The sequence below is a fragment of the Chironomus tepperi genome, unplaced genomic scaffold, assembly GCF_022539635.2.
Source record: "Chironomus tepperi strain 1889 unplaced genomic scaffold, CSIRO-AGI_Ctep_v1 contig_68, whole genome shotgun sequence".
NCBI classification, from domain to species: Eukaryota; Metazoa; Arthropoda; class Insecta; order Diptera; family Chironomidae; genus Chironomus; species Chironomus tepperi.
Window position 1 is genome coordinate 1,654,426 of NW_027226190.1, and position 27,426 is coordinate 1,681,851.

Genomic DNA, 27,426 nt, shown 5'->3' on the forward strand with positions numbered 1-27,426 from the left:
CCACAACGGTTGCCCACAACTGTCATACATGAATACTCAGTATCTACCAAGCTTAACTCATTCATTTGTCTATTAAAATAAATCATTTATTTTCCGATTATTTTCGCATATCTCGAATCAAACAAAAAAATATCACTTTATCAATTTCATATTGTGACTTGCTATCATCATTGATTTAAGGATTTCTTTAATGCAGAAAAAAATTAAACCAGCTTCATATTTTTGAGATCAACAAATTTCAATTTTTCATTAATTTCCATTTAATTTTTTTTTTACCAATCTTACATAATTTTTTAATAGTCTAAATTTTAATTAAGGATGTGAGAATTGGAGTCTAAAAATTAAGGATTGAGAATTTTTAATGTTAAAAAATTTAACTACTGTAATTAATGAATTTCGCATTAAAGAAATACAATTAGGAATTTGTTTTTTAACTAAATAAATTATTTTGACAGTTTCGATTCAAAAAAATTCAATTAAATTTTTATGAAATAGACATTAAAGAGATCATTTCGAAGAAGAAATTTAAAATTATTTAATTATTAACACATTCTTTTATTATTTTCATAATTTGCCACAAAAAGTTATCCTCAATTTAAGATTTGAAAAAAATTAAAAAATTAAAAATTTGTCACTAAAATAATTCATATTTTGTACATCATTGTACACATGGGTTGGGTGATGTTTTCATTGATTATTACATATACATGTGCCTTATATCCTAAACATTTCTTTTTTTTGTTGCATTATTCAAAAAAAAAAAAGTCTTTCCGAAAAATTAAATTTAAGATTTTTTGTTTGAATTTCAAATATTTTTGCTAAAATCAAAAAGGTTAAAAAAATTAAAAATTTCACATTACTTAGTCAACTAAACATAACCCTTCCGCGTGGAAGTTCAAAAGTCTATTTAAAATAAAAAATCCAAATTGGTAGTTACAGTCAAAAAGTTGTATATTCATCAGTTCTACAATTTCTGTACAAGTCTTCGACATTTTCGTCCTTTTTTCGGCAATTCCTTGACGACATTGCAGATAATATTATTAGAAGGTCACGTGGATGCTGACGTTACCGATGCACGCGATGAGGAGCATGTCGATGAACATTTTCTCAATTGTTTTAATCCATTCGGTCCCTTGTGATTTATTTTAGTCACTGTATTAACATATTCTTCCAATGCAATTCTCTGCATTGGGGTCATTCGCTTTATTGATACATGCTTAACTAATTGAAAACTCGGCTTATATGCATCAGCTGGCTTCTTCATCCATTCATCATTAATTCTAAATAATACAAGAAAATAAATTTGCAATTTTAATATTTTTTTCATACAAAACAGCAACAAAATGTTTGTGAATTATTTTTACATTTTTAAAGGACTCCATGTGACTTGAAATTCGTCATCGCCATTTACAGCCCGTCGTTTGCCAATTATGCGACCTTTAAATGTAACCTCAATCTCACGTCCATGCATAATGGTTTCTGCCTTCTCCAAACGATATTGCAATACGTCCATCATACCAATATCGAAGAAATCGAATCGTCGTGCTGAAATTAAAGAAGGAACTGTATTAAGATTAATCATTTGATGTTATTAAGGTGTTATGAGGTCATTGACCTCTGGATGAAATTAGTGTTTTGAGTGTCCAATAGGGTAAAATTGTAATTTTGAATTCCAATTTTATAAAAGGGACAATTGCTATGGTAAAGGTACACTTAAGACTGTGTTGGCCAAACTGAGAGCCACGGCACACTAGTGTACTGCCAAAATTCTTTGGATATGCCATGAAGTATGCCGTGTGCAATTTCGGTCGAGTCTTAAAACCAAGGTTTGTCGTGGCGCAAAATAAGTTTGGACAACACTGACTTATGGTATAAGTGTACTGTTGTACTATGTACTGTGTATTGTGCACTATGAGTCCTGTGGACTGTGTGTACTGAGTGTAAGATACTATAAGTGTCTTTGTACTGTTCAAATGATGTGCCACGGTAAGGATATATTGGAGAAATTGGCACTAGACTAATCCTGCAAGCTCTCGAAGTCGTGAAATGATATGCAGTAATATTAAATTAACTTTTGAACAATACAAGCTCCCGAGCTACACATTCCCGATTGGACGGTTTGCCTAGTTACTGTCAAATTCTAATGATTTCTGTACACTTGCAAATGTAACGCAAATGCGTTAAAAATGGATCAAAATCTGTCGTAATGGTGCTGTCAGTTAAGACGTATTATCGATAATTCAGCAATATAGCGAACACGTTGTGCTGTTCGGATATTCGTCCCACCCAGAAAAAAGCCCCAATTAAAGCCATAAAGTTATATATCCACCCAATAAACTATCAAAATCTGTCTATTCATTTCTATTCATTCATAAAAAATTTGCAAAGTAAATTAAGCTTGATATATAAATTAGCATGGCGCGAAAAAAATGTTAAAAGACGTCCAACAGGAAGTCAAGAAGATCTTTTTAAAATTCCATCATCATCATCTTTAACTTGATCAACGTGTATATGATTCACTCTCACTCAACGTTAAAGATTTTTCATTCATCTATGCTGTTTTTAATCTATTCATCCAATAACACCTTATTATACCGTGGAACATCCTACACATTCTTAGAAACGCCTATAGAATTTCCGGAAATTCCATAAAAAGCTTTATTCAACTTACCAGACCATGGCTGACGGCGAACTTTAGTTTTCTTTTGATCCTTCTTAACTTTCTTTGGCATCGGTGGGTCGGATGTCCTCTTATTGTAAATTTGTTGATCTGAGCTATTAAAATGTCCGTTCACATGCTTCTCTAATTGAACCTGTAAAATTTAGTGAGAAATTTATTATTCAGTTGAATTTACTCATCATTATAAAGCGACATACCTGACTACTAAATCTCATTCCACATCTCTCAACAATACATTTAAATGGTTTTGAACCAACATGTGACATAACATGACGTTCAAGCCATCCTTTTGATCCCTCACGTCCATTGACCTTACAATCGCGCCATGAGCAAATAAATGGTCCACCTTGTTCATTAATATGATTCATATGTAAATGCTCGAGTAGATCAGCATTTGAATCAAATTGCTTCGAGCACTTTTCCCAATTACATACACCTGTCTTTGATATTTTTATACATTTCTTCCATACCGTAACTTTTCCCTTGACGGGTGGAAAACGAATTGTTTTCGGTTGTGATAAAATTGGCGATTTGGCACATTCAACTGTTGCCTTTTCCTCAACGGTAACTGTTATAGCTGATTTTATTGAATCCTTTGATGTCTCAATAACTGTTATTTTCTCTTGCGTTTCCACCTGTAAGATCTTTTCCGGTGATGGAAGTGGTGGAACAATACAAATTGCATTAGTTTTTTGAATTTCACCATTGATTATTGGTTCCTGTTTAACTGGGGTTTGTGGAAGTGTGACAACGGGAGATCCATGCGGTAATGAAACCTTTTGTGGAATAACGAGTGGTGGAGGTGATTTCGGTGAGGTTTGTGATGATGAACTAGCAACGGATATGAGCTTTGGATAAGTTGTTATACTTAAATTCGATGCAGGAGCTAAAGGAGGTGGTGGATTGGCTTTTTGTGAGGGAGCAATTGTTGCTTGTGGTGGTACATTTACTTTTTGTTGCTGTGTCAATGAATGAACTTGCGGTGCTGGTTGAGAAACTGGCGTTGCATTTGGAACAAATCCAGATGTAATTGTTAATGATGGTGGAAGTGATGATTGATTAAATGTTGGATGAGCACAGCTCTTCATCAATGTTGGAATTTGTTGTAATTGAGTATTATGGATATGATGTTGACCAGCTGTTGCTTGCATACCAGTATGACTATGTAATAGTGTACTAAAACTGGGCAATTGAATGCTATTTGTCGTCGATGTCAATGAAGCTGTTGAATATGAGGACGATAAAAGTGATGATTGTATTGGCTGTAATGCTGGAATACTCGATGGTGGCATCGACATTGCAGCTGATACGGCAGCAGCAGCTTGTTGCTGATTAAATGCATGTTGCAGTCCTGCAAGTTGTGATGTAAGTACAGTCGGAATGGATGATGTATTAAATAGAACAGGTGTCGTCATAAATAATTGCTGCATATGTTGTGCTGCTAGTTGTGCAGTAAATGCCTGTTGTTGCTGTTGTATTGTAAACTTTTGAGTTGTTCCATTAATTGATGTCATATTGGCTACAGTTGTCGATGATGTGACAGTTTGTGATGGACTTTGTTGCGTTGATACAGGCTGTAATTTAATTACAGCACCATTCATGAATAATTGTTGTTGTTGCTGTTGTGTCAATTGAGTATTATTGAGCATGAGATTTTGTTGCATTGGCGCATTTTGTGCTGTTTGCTTTGTTTTTGTTGTAGCAATTAAGTTTGGCAGTTGTATTAAGTTCGGTATCATTGACTGTGTATGAAATTGTAAGAGTGGTGCCAATTTTGTAGTCATTGTGGTTGAAGACTTTTGCATCAATCCATTTTGTATCTTTAATGGCGGCGGTTGTGTTGATGTTGGTAATTGATTAGGAATTCTAATTGCTGCTAATAAGACAGTCGGCTGTTGTTGCTGTTGCTCGTTTACTGATATATTTGATAATGTTCCTATCGAACTATTGTATTTATTATCATTTGAGTTACAATTTGTTGTCATCGAAACAGTTGCTGTTTTCGGATGAATTATTGCTGTAGGATTTTTATTATTATTATTACCATTATTTGGTAATGTCTTTCCAACAATCCTTGGAGCAATAGAAACTGGTTTCTTTGGAGAAATTTTTACGGGCTGTTGAATTGCTTGTGCTTGTGTCGTTATCGTAGAACTTTTACGTGCAACTGGAATAACTGGAGCAATTTTTGCCGTTTTCTTCTCATTCGTCAATGACTTCTTTGCCACAGATTGATTTGCATTTGTTGCTTTCACTAATGTCGATTTTTGCGATTGACTTGTAATTGGTGTGATTGTGGTTGCACCAGCAATCTTATTCTTTGCCGTTGCAATGGTTAATTCCTTTGTTTTTACCGAGTTTTGGTTATTTTGTTTGGCACTTGTTTGTTGTTGCTGTAAATTAAGGAGCATATTGCAGTACTTTTCAATATTCGAATTATTCGTGAGATCCTTTTTAAGCTTATAATAATCAGTCAATTTACTGATTGTTGTTCCTAGTCCACCCGTTGATGAACTCACATTTGTCATTTGAGTTTGTTGCGTTTGTGTTGGAATTACCAATGATGGCTGTGATTGATTATTAATGGCAGGTTTTGCTTGACTTTTGAACACATTAATATTATTTGTTATTGCTGATAATGTACTTTTGACCAAATTTGCTTTCTTGGCTATTGTAGATACAACACTGTCAGTCATTACTGCCGAAGATGTCGATTGTGTTGCATTTATTGGAATCAACTTTATTTCAACATTTCCCTTCTTGCTCGGTATCTCTTTTCGTACCCTCTTCTTATCACCCTTTTCTGTCACTTGTGCTTGCCTTTTAAGTGCCTTTCCATTTATCGTTTGACTGGCAACTGCTTTATTTGATTTTTGTGCTGTCACATCATCCGTACATGTTGATACTGATGTATTACTAAATGGTGAACCTGGATCTGATGAGTCGCTTGTTGCAGTTGAATCTGCACTCATGGTTACGACACCACTGTTAATGAGAAGATGAGAAAATAAAAAATACATGAAACATCATTTAATACAAATTTAAGTTTTTTTCTTCTTATTTGTTAACATTCTGGTCTTCGTCTCCCATCCGACGTTAAATGCTCGTCTTTAATTTCCTTCATTTTGTACTGAATATACCAGAATGAATTTGCAATGGAAATGCTAATTTACTATGATTTTACTAGTAGGAATATTTATTTTTTTTACTGTAGATATAATTAATTTGTTGCACTTGGTAGATTTATGAACGTCCATACATTAAAAATATCTGTGTGCACATTAACCTCTCTCACTCATTCATTCCACTGTCTTATTGCTAATGATGAATGCATTAATGTAAGAAAAGAAGCAAACGAAGTAATAAAGAAATAAAACTGAGTATAGAAGTAAAAAAATATACACAGTTCCACGACAATGATTTCCATGGCCAACAACAGATGATTAAATCAAGATTTTGTGCAACCGACGGTGCACAAATTGCAAATTGTAAATCGTACAATCACCCAAGGTGTAATTTATGTTGAGATAAATGCATTTTAATGTCATAGGCGTTATTCATCTAATTTTCATAATTTCATTAACTTTAAATGGGTTATGCTGCATTTTGGAACTTATCCTTAGGACATTTGATTTGGTGATGTTAGTAGATTTGGGATAGAATAGGATGGGAGAGATATTGATCAATTTGAGGGGTGTGTAGGCTGTTTAGGCTGTTTTATGACATGTAGGAGGCAAGGTGGGAGGCCTAACTTGTCCATATCATATCTAAACAACAATCATAGCAAGTAAACACAATAAGGAATTGTCCCTTAAATGCGATATAATTTTTTAATGCCTCTACAATCTAAAAGAACTCAAAAAGTTCATCGCATTATGAATTTTTCATCAATACTGAATAATTTACCATCATTACATGGAAAAGCCAGTAAAGCGCCTAAAAAGATGAATTTCACTAATACCTGAACATCCCTTTACCTTTTTCAATTTACCAAAAGACCATAAGAAATTTATAAATCATGAATTTTACAGGCACACGAGATACAATTCTCAATAATATTAATAGATAACAATAAAGTTCTGTCGAAAGACATAAACAAGTAATATTGGATTGAACGTGCAAGAGGTAGCATCATCCTCCTCCGGTGTACAACCTTATAATAACGGAAATGTTTGTGATTACGTCTCAACACTTCTTGGAAATTGTTATTATTAATAACAAAGATAAATGATTGTGATAAGAGCAAAATAAGAAATTGCCTCCTTATTGGTGCTTAATAAAATGAGTAAATATTTAAACGATGCGTAAAAATGAATTGGCAATAAATTGTCAGGTAGCTAAGTGATGATGATATTTTAAGGATTATCATTGACTTCAGTTTATATAATGATGGATGGAAGATCTATTGAACTATATTAAAATTTTTATTGTTAGGTATTTGGAAGTACACGTGTTGCTGATATAGTCATTGAGGATTGTCTTCCTTGAATTTGTTAACATGGGCGGAAAACCAATCGGAAGACACATGTCATAGAAATGAGTGAACATCAGGCCACAATCTATTGTGGCTGTGGTTCCAGACAAGATTTGATGAAGTCCTGTCTCAGGTCAGAGTCAAGTCGGCATGAGATGCATTTTCAGCCACTTCTACATTATATGCACTCCAAGTCAATTCACAAAAGCTCTAATCCTTTACAGGTTTGATGAAATCCAGCATAAGACCAGATCCAAGTCTACGTAATACGCATTTTCAGCCGTTTCTACGCCATGTGCTAGCCGATTCAATCTACAAAAGCTTCAATCCTTTATAAATGCAAAAGTGAACAACATCAAGCCACAACTGAGATTCCCAACTGTCCAACAATCAAAAATTAAGCCCCCAATTCATAAAATACATTCTCATAAATTGCACATCTCAAAAGTCACGTTAATTAAATTGCGAGGACGATTAAACATCCTCGTTATGTCCATGTCCGAAAACTTTACAACAAATCGCAACTAATTCTAGAGGATTAAAAACAAGAAGGGTACGAATAATGCAAAAAGCACAAATGAGAATAATTTTTTTTATTAACAAAAATTCACGTAAAAAAAGAGCATCAGCATCAGCAACAGCAGCAGCAGCAAAAAGAATAATTCTAAAAAAGACTTTTAAGACCCGCTCGTTTTGTTTTTATTTCAATAGAATTTTTTATTTCATTGTACGCTACACAATTTTTTGTGCTGTATTTTAATGATCTCACTGACTGTCTAGAGGTTATTCCTACAAAATATTAGCGTCGCTTTGTAGCAATATCATGGTCATTGCAAGGTGACTACAAGCAGTTTTTCTGCATATTGCAATGTAATGAGTAAGAATTAAATTAGGCGCTCATGTGAGTACGGCTATGGCTAGTTAGAAATATAATATGATTATTATTATGAGAACTGCTGCAAGTGTTCATGAACCCATAGCAAGAACTTGTTTCATTCTTAAAACTTCTTTTATTATTTTATGTATTCTGTGTGCTCTGACTTTATCGATGAAGCATCGCTCGGGTGCTGAAGAGAAGAAAAGAATAATGTAAAGTAAGAACAACAACAGTAACATTGCAAAGCAGCTATTTGCAAAGCATGAAAAAGACGAGCGAGAAGATGGAGAGAAAACAGAGAATATAAATTATCATAATAAAGCAACCTGATGATAGAGATGAATTCTTGTTTTATTTCTATCCTTTTTTAGCACATTTTCTACAAAGAGATGTGATTTAAGTAGCTGGAGATCACAATTTGTCTTATACATTCTTCATTGTTTAAGTGTTTGACGGTGGTGATTCATACATCTTGTGGATGGGATTTGTCGTTGGCTTTTGTTAAGGTTAGCAAATTCTATGAAATATTCTCGGACTTAGTAGATGCAGAGCCTTATAAATTTGATAATGATGAATAAAGCTTTTAAAATTGTAGACTCAGTTAGTCTTACTACCCGAGCGACACAAATAAGAAAAGCTTTGCGCTATGGATCCTTTATAAGGATTAACTTTGCGTTATAATTCAACAAAAAGTGGAAATCACTTCCTTGTGGTTAGAAAGAGTCGAATTTGTATAAACTAGGTGACTAGCAACATAGTCGAATGGAAAGCATTTTGTTGTATTCTAAGTTCCACAGAATTCCACAAAGGAGCATGGTTATACAATAGTAAGTAAGTAAGTAAGTAAGATAGAAGCGTGATGAATTGTTTCTGTGGTCAAGACTACTTAATTTGTGTAGTTCGGGTTATGAAAATTTGACCCTTCTTTATATATGTGTTAAAAGGTTTAAGTAGATCCAAATGCGTGAAGTATCTCGTAAAAATTCATTTAATTGTTCAATTGATATCCAAAAATCAATAGATCGAAAGGTTCAAGTCCTTTAAAGTATAAATATTTTAATTATTTCGATCATTTTTTTTTTAATTTTCCATATCTATTTATTTTCGCGGCTACAAATTTAATTTTCAGTAATACAAAGATTAATTCTTCAAATAATTTCCAAACTGTACATCATCCCACAAAGACACAACAAAGAAAATGCGCTTCCGTTTCTCGCACGTGATTCCCATTTATTTCAACTGAATCAGCCTCACTTTGTCTCATTTCTGATTCTTTCCATCTCTGTTTTCCTTAAATCTCATTCTTCTTATTATTACACACATGCTTGACATATAATAGCACATATGGAAATCATGCAAGTATTTTTTTTTCAATCTCTCTTTCTCTCTTCCTTCTATCTCTTCACGTATAAAATATGAAATGAAAGAAAGAATGAAAAAAAAAGTATACAAACTGAGAATGTGCTGGAGAAGAAGATTTAATTTTATGGCCTTGAATTCTTTTTTCTTTATTATTTCGTGCTTTTCTTTCCTTTCTTCACATCGTCCATTGACTTCGGTGTACGCGGAAAGAGGCAAAACAGCAAACAAGTCATCAGACGTTTCGAATGCTGTTTGTAGTATTTTTTTTATTTACTTGAAGTCTTTTTTTTTTATTCATTCTCACAGCTTGTGCTGTGTATAGAATAAACTTGCACATTGCATATAGCGTGGAAATGATGTGTAGTTGTGAATTGTTTCATTTCCTTTACGCTTCTTCTATTTATGTCGATAGAAAAAAATATTTTTTTTTTCCGTTCTATGACTGCCTTAAGTGCCTGTTGGCTTACATTTGAGAAACAGCCAGCCGACAAGTCTTTCGATAAAGCAATTTATTTTGCATACATTTTGAACGCGAACGCGTAAATAAAAATTTGATTTGTTTCAAATATTTACTTATCACTTCCTATGTATTGGTCACTAATACAATCAAAGTTCGTTATATTTTATTCAAATAAAACGTGAGAGACTGAATCTGTATATACAAAAAAATTGAGAAGAAGGAAAAAGAACTGAAAATAATTCCAATTTATCTCACCCATTTCACTCTCATTTTGGATGTTCTCTTTATTTAATTTTCCTTTCATTCACAATTTTTCTCTTATTTCCTTTCAATTTTTTTTTTGATCGTGTCTGAGCTGAATTTCCTATTTCAATTTCATTTTGTGTAAATTAAAGTTTTTCTGTCTCTTTAAAAATATTTTTTTTCTTTCTATAGGTGAAAGATTTTTTAAAGTTTACATAGGAATTGACTCTGTTCTCAGTTTGGTACAAATTAGATTCACGTTGGGGGGTTAGAATTTAGAAGAAATGTTCTGACAGAGGTTTTACAGCAGATGGCTGAGGGGACTTAATTATAAATTTTATTCAAAATGATTCTTTGAGATTTAAGAATTTGGATAGTGATTGGATATGGTTTTAGGTACTGAATACTCCCTGGTGTCCCAACCTTTTATGAACGTTTCATATATTGGGATTTTGTATTGAGGAATAGTCCAAAATAAACCGTGCTTGATGATTTATTGATTAACCTTTGGTGGGAATCAGACCTAAGTTCTTACGTATTAGAGTATATCCCGGAAAGCACACAACGAAGAAATGGCCAAAAATCCGACCTCAGGCTAGATTCGATGATATCCTACAACACATTCGATCTACAACATGTGCCTTCCAGGTATCATATCTGTTTGCTAACCGCTCGCCCACAGATGCCTATTGCATTGGTAAATTCGCCTACATATGACACGTTCCTCAGATTCCACTCAGCATTAACATCATGATTTGTATAATTTGTGCGAATTTCTTCTTAATCTTGTATTTATTGTACATTTAGTCTAACTAGTTCCTAGAAATTTAGCTACCCACATCAGACTTTCAGTAACCAACCTCAGAAATTCAGTTACCAACCTCGGACACTCGGCAACCAATTTCAAACACTCAGTAACCAACATAATACACTCAGTAATTAACCTCAGACTCTCAGCATCAATCCTCAAACACTCAGCAACCCGCCCCTCGGATACACTGATTTCCAAGCATTAATGTAAATAATTCCATTTAAACTCAACATAAACATCCAGAACCCCATTAGCTTAATACCTCACAATAATTCTCAAAATACAATAAAATCCCCAAACAAACCTTCCAGACACAGACTCAACAGTAGAATTCATTACATCCGTCTACATCCCATCCACAAAAAAATAACATTTTTTTTCCTCATATATATCCAGGTACGTTTCATAAATTATGAACGAGAAGCTTGAAGCGAAAATTGAAAAAAATTAAATTGAAGTAGCAAGTAGACTGGAAAGGATCAGAAATAAATGAAATTAGCAAACAAGAAGAAGGACTGAATAATAAAAATGACAATCTTCATTCTATTCTTGGAGTCAATGTCTTCTACATTGCATCCAACAATATGTGCAATGTACGTACGCGCTCATATCTCCTTTGAACATTTTCCGCTCACCAAAAAAACTTTTTTTTTCTCAATTTTTATTTCTTAAGGAATTCAAGTCGATGGGAAAATTTTCGTGCATGTATCGGAGGAATTTTCTGTTTCTTCTTCATGTCTGAAGAGCGAGAGTGCAAGGAAATGAGGAAAAAAGAAAGAAAAAGGAAAAAGTTATAGCTATGTACAAATTTTTAGCGCATTTTTGAAACTTGTTTTCAAAAAGGTAGCTTAATAATGCACTTTGTTCGTTCGTTCGTTCGTTCGTTCGTTCGTTCGTTCGTTCGTTCTTGGAACGCGAGATGTCTGAAGAGCTGGTTTGTTTTAATAGCTTCGTTCTATCAAGAGTGCAAGGAAATGAGGTTTTAAAAAGAAAGAAAAAGGAAAAAGTTATAGCTACCTGGATCTTACTGGATCTTGGTTTTTAGGTCTAGTGAATCTTTTTTATAGTTCATTTATTGCGCTTAAGTCCCTCGATCAATAACACGAGGACTTTTGTAATTTTTTTATAGTTCATTTATTTCTTCTTATAGTCTGAATGTGGATGTATTGGTGCCATGCATAAAATTTAACGCAGACATTGGCAAAATTTTCTCATAGAGCTTTGTTATCATTGTCAATACGCGTACAGACATGCGCACCATCATTCATTGTCACACAAATATGAAGCGTACAATTCTCTGATCACTTGCGCTTCAAGCTGAATAAAGAATGAAGTTGTGGATGGGAATGGGAAGGAACAGAAAAAATTACAAATTTTCTTGTCTCATAATGTTAATGAAAAAGAAGAAATGTGAGTAAGTAAAAGTTATTTTATTCTTTCATTTACCATAAGGAATTCTCGAATGCGTTCCCATGTGACTTGCTATTTCGTATTTACATTGCTTCATTTTTTGGTATTTTTTTTTTTTTTGGGTGGGAAATTAAATCTCTTTAAAAAGGAATTTTTTGGCTATGATGCATAAAGGAAAAAAGTTTTAAAATTTTCATCATGGAAAAGAGATTTTTCACGCCTCGTTAGATGAGCATAAATAAGTAAGAGGAGCATAAAGGATAGAATGTTATTGCTTTGACATTTTTCGTCTGTGGCGCGATTTTATTTGAGCAAATTTGAATGATTTTCTTTGGGGCTGTGTAAAGTTTAATGGAATATTTTTGTGAAGGAGCAATTACTGTTGTCGAGTTTATGCTGTGTATAGGATTAAAGGATGATTTAGGTATGCCGACTCCAAAACACGTTTGTTTACCTAAATGAGCTCATCAGTATACTCGATCAATTTAAATGACCATGCTCAATTTTGTCTATTTCAATTGTGGACAACTTGTGTACCGCAAAAAATGTTTGGGAATGCTATGAACCGTACCATCAAGTTGTATCGCGAAGAATAAAAGTTGCTCGAAAATGGTCTATTCGGAAGAGCTCAAAGTCGAGACCAGACAAATTCCACTACAAATTCTGGCTTTACGGACAACATTAACACATCATTGCTTTTCAAAGAATTCCTGGATTGAATGGTCAAAAGGACGCTAAAGTCTTTAACATTCCAAACTGACATAAGTTCTTGAAGGATTGAACCTGCTTTGGACGTTTTCTCTGCGCGGCAATGTTCCCACGTGCGTTCCAGCTAAGAAAGTGCATTACAACTATAGCAACTAGAAACTGTCGCTTGAAGTCAACTTGAACTTTGTATGGAATCAATTTGATTTTTCCATTCAAAATCCGAGTCGACATCATGCTCTGCATCAAAGCAGTACCATTCTGCTCTTAATATACATCCAAAAGAACCACAACTGGAAATAAAACTTCCAAAATAATCCAAAAATCTTCAAACTCTATATCAGTGACTCAATAAAATTCAGATTGTCATTTAAAAGCCTCCCAAAAATAAAACAGAAATGGACAACAATCACATCATGTGTCAAACGCTTATGCTAAATCTGTGAAAAACTTTATCTCAATTCCTATTCAAATATTCTTGAAAAAAAAAAATTTAAATATCTGATTTCATTCTTGAAATTTTTAATTCATTAGGCAGCATTCCTGGCCGTTTTTTGTATGTCTTCTTCTTGTTTGTTTTCTCGTCTTTCTCTAGTTTAGTTTTTTGTGAGCCTACACATAGCTACATAGATGAGTTTGCCACTTTAAGAGCTGATAATGAGTGAGAAATGAGTTTTTTAACACTGAGAGATGCAAATGGGAAGTAAGAGAGAGGCATGAAATTAAAAACATGCACTTTACATACTGACAATTAACATAGCTATATAGAATACATGTGAACATAAGTGGAGATAGTAATTTCATCTTCTGACGATTCATTTCAGGTTTCTTTTTTTTTCATTCTTTCAATTCTCTTCTTCTTTATCCATTTCTGTGAATTTAAACACGGCAATAACATTACAAATACATGTCGACTGAAATGACAACAACAAAAAAAAAACATCTACGGCAACGAAGACGACGACGATGGATGATCAAGAAGAAGACTATAAAGCTCCGAGTTCAATATTCTCATTCATATACAAATATTTACTCCGCATATAGCTCCGACGCTTTGTAGAGCTAATACCTCTCTTCAAAAAAATGGTTTTAAACATAGAGACATAAGAGTAGAATTTAGTATGACTCCCCATGGCTTATGTGTTGTTGTTATAGGGACAACTATACTCAAACCTAATACCGTTTCATGACAAGAACATATATTGTCGATCAGACCGTTGAAAAACTAATGAAATTGTTAATTAAGACTCGAAATTTGTCTACATCACGAGATCATCTCACAAATGCAACAATCATACGAGACTGTACAGAAGTAACAAGTTAAACATTTTGTGTTTTTTATTGCTTGTGTGTATGAATTGTGGAAGTTTATTTGAGGCGCAATAAAAAACAGCACATAATGAAGAATTTAAATATGAATAGTGAAAAATGCCATGGCAAAAATGTAGGACATTGAGTAAGCGTGCTCTTAACGGAGTCATTAATTAGGAATTGATAGACAAAAAAATATATGAAAATTCGTTGTAATTAATTAAGGTGAAATTTCATTGCGAAGGCATCTTCTTGTGCGTTATTACTAATTTTTGAATAGGATTTTGGAGAAAAAAGTCAGGATGACTGTAGGCTGGAAGTGTGCAAATCTCTTTTACACAATTTTACTAAAGTGTGGCTAAATTGAAATATTCAAGATAAGATTAAAGAGCGCTTCCAGCATTTAAAGGCAAAAAGTTCTGTCATAGCCAGTTATGCTGTTTAGATCTCTAACTTGAAGAATGACTTTTTGATAGAATTCCACCTTTTGTGGATGAATCTTCAACACTTTCATCTACCCAAAAGATATTCAAATCCTGTTACAACCTCACAAAATCATAAATCCAAGCATTTCCATTGTCATGACATACTGTAAAAATTTTCACAAAGCCGTGCCTCTATACATATGTAACTTATTGTAATATGTAACCTAAAGTAATAAATGGGGGCTTGTTGACTACGAAAACCACAGCATCAACAAATAGTCGTTGATGGCTCGAAAGGGTTATCAACACAATCTTCAATCACTCAAATGGACACTTAAAAGGTACAACTACAATGCGAACCTTTATTTGAGACATTAATTTGAGGTTAAATGACTGGAATTGTATCTTTTGGGCAGTGATGGTCAACCTTTCTCATTGAGGGTCTCAAAATTGTAATTGGCAAACTGTAGCCAGCATCAGACTATGTCTAAGGGAATCTATGGATTACAACTGATCAGAATAAGCATCGGAGCAACACCGCAACATGAGCATCTCTGCCTCAAACATTACAATTGCAAGCAATGCTCATGAAAATATGAAACTCAAAATTTCCACATCCAAAAAGACAACCAAAAATTGTTCATTACAGACATTAACAGTTAAGTCTGTCAATATGACCAAAAGAATATTAATTTCTCTGGCTTCCTGAAATACATTTTAAGGTATTACTTTTTTTTGAGGATTCCTTTTATGACTGAAATACTTCTGAAGAAAATTTATAATTATTACTGGTTTTATGACCATATGCAGGAACAGAAGATTTACAAAGTAAGGCAGACTCAATTGTCATCGTGTTTATTAGCAATTTTTGAGAAGAAGAAGCAGACCCGACCATAAAAACTAAGACATATTGCGGATATGTTTCACAGAGATGAAAATTAACAAATTTTCTAGTGTCAATCTTACGCAACAGCACGTGCTGCGAGAAAAAAAAATATTAACAGATGTAAGAATATGATGTGAAAGTTAAAGACCAATTAGAAGATTTTTTTTTGGCTTTTGGCTGGAATGACTTGTCAAACTCATAAAATGAAATACCAAGTAATTTCAAAGCCAATAAGTTTATTGCTGGAAGTAAATAAGCAATTTTTCAAAGAACTTTATCGATACAACTTTTTCCTTTGAACAATCAATGCCATACCCCCACCAAGTGTGAGTTATGTTCACCTGATGGGCTTCCTATGAAATCATTCGTTATCATTTTTCACACATTGGTTTATCAAATATTCAACATATTTGGGGCTTGTTTGGATATTAAGTGATGTGTCGGGAAGGGAAGGAGGAATCGAATATAAGCAGTGATGAGCAGTTAGTTGAGGTAAGCAGTGAAAGATTCAAAAATGTCAACTAACTTACTGCTGAGATTTTGTTAACGATTATTGTATATTTGAACTTGATACGCACACGAGTGGGCAAAAATTCGTTACAACTAGCTATCAACTGGACATAAATTTGATCATCAACTGGACGACTATAAATACTTGATTTTCATTTTTTAGAGTTGTTAGTTCCATTTAGAAACCATTTAGTTTGTTTTCAAGCTTCAAACAATATTTGCATACATTTGTCCAGTTAGGGCAGTGGTGGGCAATCTGTGTGCCGTGGCACATTAGTGTACTGCTAAAAAATGTTCGTAAATGCCACGGGTCCTATGTATTGGGATATTTATTATTACCGGAGTTATTGCCAATTGTGCAATTTTGGTCGAGGCTTACCAATACGGATTTGCCGCAAAAATAAAAGGTAGCTCTCCACTGAGTAAGGAACTTATAAGTTCCTACTTAAACAAGTTATAGAAATTCATCTGCCGTCCCATACTATGCTAACAGCCCCTTTAGTACAAATGAAGTTGAATTTGTCGTAGAGTAAAAAAAAACAGTCGTAACGAAGTTCACACGAGTAGTAAACTAGACCTTCGTGAAGTTACAAAGAAATTGTCTCATGCTGAGGCTCATTTTTCTATTTCTCTGTGTGTTCAAAAAGTAGAATAAAAACGTATTTTTTTTATCATAAAAAGATTTACTTCTTCTTATTAAAATGACTTCCTTAGAAGTAAATAACATGAAAATAAGAAGTGAATATATGAAAAAAAAAATTATGTATATTGCCGTATATTGCATAATGATAAGTTTATACTTGCCATAACCTAACACAATACAGAGTATATATATTTGTTCTGTTTATTTATTATTATAGATTGTTTCGTCTCATATTTTTTAATTCCTTGACTTTAGTCAATTTCGCGGAACAACTTTTGTAGCTGATAAATAAAATGTTCATTCAGATAATGACGTGCTATTGTGTCTGGTGCTATTGCCTCAATACATTTCACTTGTATACACAGAAATATTAACAGAAAATCGTCACTCTTTTGTTTAATAACTCATGCGACACTAAATGTACATTCGTTACTAAAACAACAGAAATGTGTGGAATTATCGTCGAAATCATCCCATGCTGAGCAGTTCTAGATTCTTTTAAATACTTAAGCAATAAAAATTTCTTCACAAAATTGAAAAAAAATATTTAAAAGCCGTGCCTGGCACTGTCACTTTTTTTCGATTTTCGGTTCCTCAACAATCTGGATTTCATACTTTTTCAAATAGTGCAAAAAACTACACAATATCGTGATTTAATATTTTCACTGTAGCACTATAGCGGTGTGAAAATAAACAACATAAATCCATGACTCTTTTTTGTTTCCTCTGCATGCATATTTTCGAAACATAATTCAGGTTTTATGAGAAATTTCATGAGAATTAATATTCATTGTGGACGTTTCTGCATAAATTCAAACTGGACATTAATTTATTATCGTCATAATGCAATGACTTTAATGTGCATGTTTATTATGCATTATCAGTGTTCCCATCTGACAGGATCTGTTAGGCTTAAATAATTAACGGAATTTATTGTTTTAAAAGTATGTTGTGTTGGAGATTGGAGATGATTCATTATGGACTTTATGGCTCAGTGTAGGGTTTTCAATTAAGGGGATCAAAATGTACTGGATTCGGGAAATTGAGGTGCCTAAGAAGGTAGGAATCTGGTGTATCGAACTATATGTAAGCAATATTGTCAGGACGAGAGTTAAGGTTCTGTGGCAGAGTGGTTGGTTAGACTAGATGTCGGATATCTTGACTGCTCTGTTTTTGAGTATGTTGGTTCGATTCTCATTGGAAGCTGATCTCTTAGTTATCATATAAGTGCTCTAGATCTCAGTCAATATTAAAGATTAATCTTGATCAACTAAAACTGTGAAGTTCTTCCAAACATCCAAGCAGGAGTCCTCATTTATGGACTCGTCAGGACTTCTCATTTACCATACATATTCAGGATTAATCTTTATTAACCTGATCATATCATCTTTAAGTACCTATAATCTTACAAAATAGCCCATTCATGTAGAATTAAATATCAATTGATATTGCCCATCCAATTCCTTTCGAATCTCTGCAATATTGAATAAAATTTACAATTTTCTTAATGAGTCTTTAACGATCATTCTGGAAGCATTAATTAAAAATCCATATAAATTAGCTCTTAATAGTCCATATTTCAATGCAATGCATCCGATGTAGTAATTGACTTTAAAATTGAAAATTTACATTTAATATAGGCAAGAGGAGCCGAGAGCGAGCATTGAGAAGTAAAAAAAAGAATCAAGAAAGAAACAACGCAGTAGATATTATTATTATGTAGGAGATACAAAATACTACATGAGAGTGCATTTGCACAAACGTAGGTCAATGAAACCAGATTTATTCCTCATTAATGTGTATAGCTTATGAAGTATGTGTGTCTCTTCTCTCTCTCCGTCTCTCACACACATTTTTTTTCTCAACTGACTCCGCGTAGCCTCGAATGAATGAAATTATTCTTATTATTGTATATATTTCACTTCTAATATTTTAAAATAATATTCTTTGCAAATTTCCTTCAAATTCACATTCAAAGCGGAAATGAACATGATGTGACTGATTTTTCAAAAATGAATTCTTGTTATTTGATGTCGAAAAAAGGCAGCCGTTTGATGTTTTATAGAGAATATTATAAGCGCGACGTGAGAGAGCATACAGAGAAATAATAGTAAATGCATTGATAATAGTATTAGTGCCCGTGAAAAAAAAAATTGTTCATATTTATATATTTTGTAGATCTACACACAAGCCCATGAATACTATCAAGAAAAAAATGAGACTTTTTAATCAATTAAATTTGGCAATGAATTTTTGCAGTTGTGACACAAAAAAGAAATGTTTTTGTGTCGTAAACACTCAAAAAACTTTATATTTTTCATCTCCTCGGTACGTCTTGAAAATTTTATGCGCGCAAGTCAAATTCGCACTTGGAGGGCGACAAAAAGTTTTTCTCCCTTTTATTTCTGTTCCTGATAGACTTTTTTTTGTGATTTTTTAACAAAACTTTCTTTTGTGGAATTTTTCGATTTAGGAAATTAAGAGTTATTGCCCACACAGCACACAACAATTTTTATGTAATTCAGATTAATGTTCAAACAGAACGAAACACAAAACTGAGACAGAGTGAGATGGAGGCATGAAAGGAAGGAATGGAACAGAAAATATATCGACTAGCAGTATTTACTTAGTATTATTTTTTGTAGCACGATTCTAATTTTAAATGATGCACCCATTTGAGTCGAAGAAGAACATAAAACTGGTTTCCTGCATCACATGAAACACACAAAAAAGATTCTTCTTTATTGCTCTGTAGACTTTTGCTTTTGCTTTCTTTCCATATTCCTTGTTCTAACTAAAGCTTGGCTTTTTTGTTCATTGAGTTTAATGCCGAGTGACTCAAATGAAGAAGGGTCTGCCATGGAGCATTTAAGGGTCCGGTCTACAACATTTAGTAACATAAAATGCGAGCTGCCTCCGTTTGATGTCCATATGACTGCCAAAAATAGTTCGAAGTCCCCACAAATTTTGTAGGGAATCAAGTCGATTGCTTTGACTTTTCCACACAAAATCTGAGTTGGCTTCAAGCACTGATAAAAGAGGTAATGCGTTGCCTTCTTCATTCATGTCCCTAGACTCTGAATATTGATCGAATGAATTTTTAATGATGTACTTAATCATGCTGATAAAATTATAACTTATTTACGCCAAAATCTTTACAAATAATTTCATTATTAAAAAATTTATGAGCATAAAGGAACTAAATAATGGCACTTCACACTAAGAGCGACCATAATTTCTAGCTTTCCCATCTTCACAATAGAAAAATGTTATCGGAAATTGAAAGTTGAAAATGATCATGGGGTGGAGTAATGAGTGCGCATTTTTAAATAAGGATGGGGTGATAAGCATCGGCAGCTGCTTATTATTTATGAAGGTTATTCTTAAGTTTTACCTCTTTTTAACCCCTCCATGTAAAGTTAAGTCCAGTGATAAATAATCTACGAAAAACCAGAACAATATCCTGGACATTATGTCGTCCTAAGCTATCCATCCCATTGAAAATATCAACGAAAAAAATTTTACACGCCAATTTTTTACACACAAAAATAATAAATCAACCCCTATACATCATATCGTTCCTCCTCTACTAACTTTTTTATTGTTGTGTCGATGATACCCCTCTTGGAAATTTGACGCACCGCTCTATTGCAATCGTTTGACATGTAGTCAAATGTGAAAGTAGTGAAGGGGTTTGACAATATTTCAATTTCATGTGAATTCTTCGTTCCTTGATTGTAGATTCATATCAGCAAAAATTCCATATTTTTTTGTCGAGCAACAATTAGAATTATATCGGTTCCTTTTGAGAATTGTTCACCCACTTTTTGTTGATAAATCCAGGCATGGGGGAGATAGGAATAATATGTACATATTTTTATGCAAATTATTAACAATCACATTTGCAAAATCATAGGATTAAATAGGAACGTGACACGTGGTCAAGTAAAACTTTTTTCCTTCCGTACCATTCTCATCTCTTTTATTAAAAATAATTCTTATTGTCTATCCAATAGAGTGAGAAAAAAAAATTTCAAAGCCGGTTTTTCGATCGATATTTTTATATTCAGGATACAACCCTCCCTTCTTTCTGTTCCATAGTGACGAGCGTACTTATATGCCGTTTATCCCTTCGAAATCTTCCAAAAAACCACTGCTGCTTTTTCCTTCAAATATTATATATTTCTTTCCCATTGTTGGACTGCACAATTCATCCATATGTGATGATTTTTTCATTCAATGTTGGATAGTTTACTACATTCGAAACTGATAAGCAAGAAGCAAAATTAAATAAAAATCTGAAAATTTTGCTTTTGATTCAATAATATCCGGAAAGGAAGCTTGCCATGTATGTGCCATGTTTATGAACGAGAAAAATCATCTCGAATGTTTATAAAGGCAAAACTTTGTGGTTTCATCAAACTCACATAAGTGCTTAATTTTCTAGCATAAATTTTTAATCAAGGCATGCGAGAGAGGCCGAATTTCCATTTTTTATTGTTCCATATAGGCACAGATAAATATCAATATGTGTGCATCATCATCATCAACAATAACAACAACAATAATAGCATCGAGTGATGCGCTGAAACATAATATTTATCCATTAGCACCACATGAATTGTACAGTCGCTTGTTATGGTTGCATGCGCATCACTCTTTTTTTCTGCTTGTTGGATAAAAATCGTTGTGTGTTTTATGGGATTCGTGGATAATTTTCATGATTTGTTTGTCATGGTTCAGGAAATTTTGTAAATCGTTTCTAATAAAAGTATTAGAATGGATATAAAAGGTCTAGTGGGCAGTTTTGTCGTTAATCATTACAATTTATGAGGAGGAACTTCTGTACATGATAGTCTATCAAGCCTTACAACTTCTCGTACACAAAATTCCTAGTATAGACTTTAAAAATCTAAAATTTATAGTCAACACAATTGCTTACTTAATAAGAATAATATTTTATTATGATGAACGTAAAGGCCAAGCAGGAATGAGAATCAAAAAGTTATTCACTTTATGTATGTACCTGCATGTTCATGCATGGGGGTATTTTTCGAGATTATTATCAGCTATTAATAAAGTTTTTATAATTATAACATAATGCAGTGACTAGAAGTAGTCGTAGAGGCAAAAATTCATTGCACTTAGTGTGTTTATACGGTCGAGTACCGGAAATGTAAATTAAATGAAAAAAAGACTAAAGAAGAATAGAAAAATGAGTGAGAGAAGAGTATTTAAGTTTACACCGGAAATTTGAACTTACCATTTACATATATCGTATATTTATATTCAAAAAACAAGCATATTCCTCAAAAATACTGCGAGAGAAAAATGCGAAGAACTATAAATAAGCTTTTTATGGCTTCAAATGGATGAAAGAATAGTGTAAATTGTATACAGACAAGTCTTTCATGTTAATACAGATGAATGATGCATTAATTTTCTCTCTTTTTGATATGATTAAAATCTTGACGAGGGGCAAGTCTGTCGATGGAATTATTATTAATGGTTCTTAAACCAATGACATGATGATCGCTGTATTGAATGTCCTGGAGAAGGGTAGAACATACTAGAAATCTTAAAATGTATCTATATCTCTTTATTTGCCTATTGAGCTAGATGTTGATTTGGATATGAATGGTAAAGTCTACAGCCTGACCGGTGCATATTGATAAGTTTTCAACACGCCTCAGACTTATGGCCAAGTGGGTACCAATTGGCAGAAATGAATAAATATGCTAATTGACTGCCAATGTTAAGTTTATTGCCATTTTGACCAAATCTCGACGTTGCTGTTCGACACGCTTACGGTGTCGGTAAGTCAATTTCATGTCTCTAACCCTTAATACGACGACGTAGCGGTGCTCTTCCTAAGTAGGCAAAGAGCGTGCTCTAAAAAGCAGAATACGCTGACAGTAACGCTCATGAGCATGCTCATCTAATATATTTAAGGTGAGCAAGCTCTCAAGAACATGTTCTTAGCCTGTTAGAGCTAGCGAACACAGTATGCTGTTCGAGAATTGTGTGTTTCGGGCAGGATTCGACTAAACTTCATATAAAATGAGAGTCGACATCAATCTTCACTACCCTATATTCACCCATGATTAAAACTATACATAATTGTAGAAACATGGCTAAATTTTAAAATTATAATAATTCTCCAGCCTCATCCATACTTTCAAATCATAACATGAATCCAGTAAATAATAACAATAATAAAATAATGTACATCTAAATCTACAAGTGTGTAAGTTTATTTATTTTAAACGATCACTGATGAATACATTCTTTTTTTTCCTCCGATGAGGATAGAAATGGTAAAGAAGAAAAAAACAGCACGCTGCATTCAATTATTATTATTTATATTTTTATTATTATTCTTGTTGCTATTGCCATTGCATGGGAAATAAAGAGGGTGGAATGGAATAAAAATCAACTTCATGTGTACATTATATAGTTGTGTACTAAATGCATCATCCCTCATCGATATGAATGAGAGACAAGCAGCAGCAAGCAAGCAGCAAGATTAAATACATAGGAAAAAGAGAACACATGCTGAGATGAGAGAACAATAAGTCGCTATTATTTGTAAAGATGTGTGCCATGGCAATTTTTGGATTTTAAATGATGGTTGGGAGTTTTTAATTTAGATGAAGGTTTTGAAATTAGATCGGTTGTAGGATTAACTAAAGGTTCTATTGTGTTATGAACTCTTTGAACTTGATAAGATTTCATCTATACAGCAGTTCTGGTTTTTATGAATTTCTCTTTTTTCTTTATTTCTTGACATTTTGAACTGCGTAACCTAATTCACCTTTAGAACCGCACTCAATCATCTAGCCTTTATAGTGTTCAACAAAACACTCAAAAAATAATTGAAATTTAAAGAATTTCCGACTTTCAATGTCGATAAATAAATTAGCAAGGCTTTTATCAGTCAATTCGGATATTTTAAGATTGCCTTCCACGAAAACTAATCAAGTACTTAAGTTTATCTGCGAAAACGCCCAAAAAAAAGGTATCTCACACGAGTTACTTAACAAGATCAATAAAAAATTAAGAAGTACTCAATATTTTAATTCCATTTAAGTGGCTTTATCGCTTATTGTGGCGTCACTTATTGAAAACACTGAGAAATTCTCTTTAATTCACAACAGAGGCAATGATTACGCAGCAATCAGCTGATTGTATTAATGTTTATTGAAATTAAGTGATTCATTTGAATGAATTCTGTATTGGAAGTGCAATGTGATACAAATAATGCTTTGATCAGCTGAAAATGTCTTTATTTTGACTGGCATTTGGTCTCAACAATCTCAAATATAATCAAAAATGTGCATGCACACAATAAAAATGATCCAAAAGTTTCAGGTTCCACAAACAAAAATTCTTTAGTTCCATTACATTTATATAGCACTATCGTGCAAGTATATGCTCAGAGAGCATCTTATGGTTCAAATGAGCATGCTCACTAGGGAATGAAAGATGCTCGTTAGGCAAATGCCTGAATGTTAGGGCAGGAAGCAAAATTTGCATAAATTTAATTTAAATCATTCATTTTCACTTGAATTTCCCTCGAGTTCTTGCTATGTCTAATTCAGATTTCATCATGTTTAAACAAGCTTCATAAAAAATAATCCTTTTTTTTGTGTTTTCCACATGACAGGCTCATTGAGTGTCTAATGAAATAAATGAGAATAAAATTTTAAATACTTCTTACAAAGAGAATGTGACACACAAAGAAACAAGAAATTGTGACAACTCAAACTGCAATGACTTGCTTATTATAATAATAATAATCGTAAAATGAAATCCAAAAAAGCCTTGAAGACATCAAAAAAGCAGCAAATAGAAATTCACAATACTTGAATGTGTCTAATATTTTAAAATGCACTTCATGTACATAAAGGCAAAAGGCAAAAACGCATTGATCAAGAGAGTCACACAAATCGGAAAGCGAGAATGGAAATGGAAGCAAAACGAGTGACTAGGTGGGATCAGAAACAGTGTGGGAGCCTTCGTGCTTGATTTCATAAAGTGCATGTAAGTATTGTATTCATTTATTTGTACACACATGCAATTTTATGATTATATTTTAGATCACGTCCATATAAATAATGCATAAATATTAATCTACTATGCAACCGTAGTGCATTTAGTGGATTCATTCGTATTGAATTCGTGCAATATTTATGTAAATGCAATGTTATTTCCCTCTCTAATAGATCTCTCTCTATATATCTCTTGCCTATATATTTTTTTTTCTATTTATAAGTCCACAACTTTAATGATTTTTTTTTACAACTCGTAGATACAAATATGCAATTTTTAGTGCTGTATACTTTCATTTTCTATCTGAATGTAAGGCCATTACTCTTTGCAATTCCTTAATAATACATTTTATTTTATATATTCATCTATAAAATGAGTTTTTTAATGACTTTTAAACATTTTTATGTCCTCATAATTAAGTATTCCTGTTATATTCTGTAAACTAGCATGAGATGTCGTTAAGCATGGCTCTTTTGGGTGTAAGATCGTTAATTTCACTAGGAGGTGATTGAACAATTATTCCAGGATGTTAGTCCTCAATTGTAAGGGAATCGACATGCATCCTGAATATGTCAAAAGAATAAACTCCCCTAAAGACCATAATTGAAGTTCCAATTACACGTCATTTAACTTTAATTACAGGTGAAAAACCTCTCACTATAGAAAGTACAAATGTTGATAATTATATAATCAGCATATGCCAATATCTCTTTTTAATATCCAAATTTTAATTTTTGCGATATCTTTTTAAAGAAGACTTAATACAAGCCAATAAGAACAAAAAAATAACAATAATTCAGAAACAGGTGATGTGAAGAGAAAATTTGATATACACAAAAAAACAACGACATTCACTTTGATCAGCTGCCTCAAAGTTTATGAGCGATCGATGTTGAAACATTGTATGAAAGTGTTTGTGGATAATTTATGATAGCGCATTTTTTATTGTGTTATTTGAAGATGGTTGGATATTAAGCGTGGAGTAATAAGATATTGGACATAAATTAATGAACGGTAAATGTTGATGAGGTAAGGCTGTAGATTCTAGAGATAGAGTTGAGTATATGAAGGGTTGCCAGAGCTCAAAGTCGACTCTGTTTTATCGAGCTGACTTACGTCGACTTTCTCATCCAAAATCGACAGAGTCGACTTCGAGATCTTAAGGTTACTTCTTGAGATATTCATGACCAGGGTCTGTTTCATTTGTGTATTGTGGGAGGAAGGAGCAAGAACTCATCGAGAAGAACTGTCAATAGAGATAACACGGCATGAGGTATTGGTAATTGTCAGACATGTAAAAGCCAACGATAGAACCAGCTTTAGGAAAAGTCTAAGAAGGTCATAGATCGAAAGTGATCAGGACGACTAACCAAGTAAGTAAGTAAGGGTTCATACATTAGAGGTTAGCTTGCCCTCTCCTCTTCCATTGACACAGGAGCCTCACTACATTGTCTTGCGGACTCATTCATTTGGAGTTAGCTCACTTAATGGGAGACCTTTCCATTGACGTTGGTACCTAACTACATTCGTGTCTTGCAGGCTCATTATTTTGGGATTAGCCTATCCTCTCCTCCCTCCCTTCTATTGACGTCATCAACAAACTCTCATGAATATTGATCTTAATAAAACACAATTCCAGCTTCAACAACAACAGCAGCAGCTGTGCAAGTAAACAAAGCAAGGAAAAAAACATTTCTCAGTGTTATATACAAGCAGGTAAATGTTCAATTCCAACATCATTTAATAGGGAATTTGTAATTAAGTGAGTGAGACGGAAAGAGAGAAAACCACCTCGTTTTTTATATGTGTTATTGATCTCCATCTGTTATCCCATTTCAATAAAAGGAAACTTGTTCTTCCTTTCATCTTTTGCTTGTTCTTTCCTTTGCTTCAAGACACATTATTATTATGTATGTATGTCTTTCATGCAACAAACTCCTGAAAACGAGTTCAAAATTATTTATGATTATAAATTTTTTTACGTACAAAATTCTCATTCCGACTTGTGGACGGTCATGTGAGGTGGCAACAATATGTATAACATGTTTTGCTGAACTGTCCAGCATGAGCATGTGTTTCATTCTATGTCATACTTTTTTTTGCTGCTTCGGCGACTTAATGACGATACAATTTGCGAGAAATTGCAACATACAATTTTGCTATGGACATTAAAGAAAAATGAAATGAGGATGAACATGCTTCACTTTTAATGAATTTGTTAAATTCAATTTTATTTTGTCTCAAATTTAGGTACAAAATGTTTTGTTTTAAAAAGTAGGAATTTGCTAACTATTCAGTTTGTTGAACTTGCTAAGTAAATAAACGTGATATAAATGTCAAATTATCGTTATCAGCATATAGCACTAAATATTTTTGCTGTACGAATTCAAAAAACGATAAAATTACAAAAGTCCGCACTTGCCTTTTGTTATCGTGATTGGAAACATGGGTGTGGGGAAGGTTTTTGATGGTTGATGACTATTTCGAGGAAGTATAAATTACGAATTGTAAAGGAAACTGTGAAAATTTGCAGAATGTGTGGAGAGTGAGAGACAAACAAAATCTCAAAACCACAAC

General features: G+C 33.2%; 1 protein-coding gene across 3 annotated transcripts in view; it reads right to left on the minus strand.

The window, feature by feature from the left end:
• Positions 1 to 556: 556 nt before the first annotated feature.
• Positions 557 to 27,426, minus strand: part of jing (AE binding protein 2 jing) — a 37,338-nt gene continuing 10,468 nt past the window's right edge. For 2 of the 3 annotated variants that reach the window (XM_070653577.1, XM_070653575.1), the window contains 4 exons: positions 2,878 to 5,665; positions 2,672 to 2,813; positions 1,365 to 1,563; positions 557 to 1,280 (listed from right to left, as the gene is read on the minus strand). In XM_070653577.1, coding sequence (XP_070509678.1) covers positions 1,049 to 1,280; positions 1,365 to 1,563; positions 2,672 to 2,813; positions 2,878 to 5,665 — 3,361 coding nt within the window. In that variant the 3' untranslated portion in view covers positions 557 to 1,048. The remainder of the gene's footprint in view (positions 1,281 to 1,364; positions 1,564 to 2,671; positions 2,814 to 2,877; positions 5,666 to 27,426) is intronic. The other variant, XM_070653578.1, reaches the window with a different exon arrangement.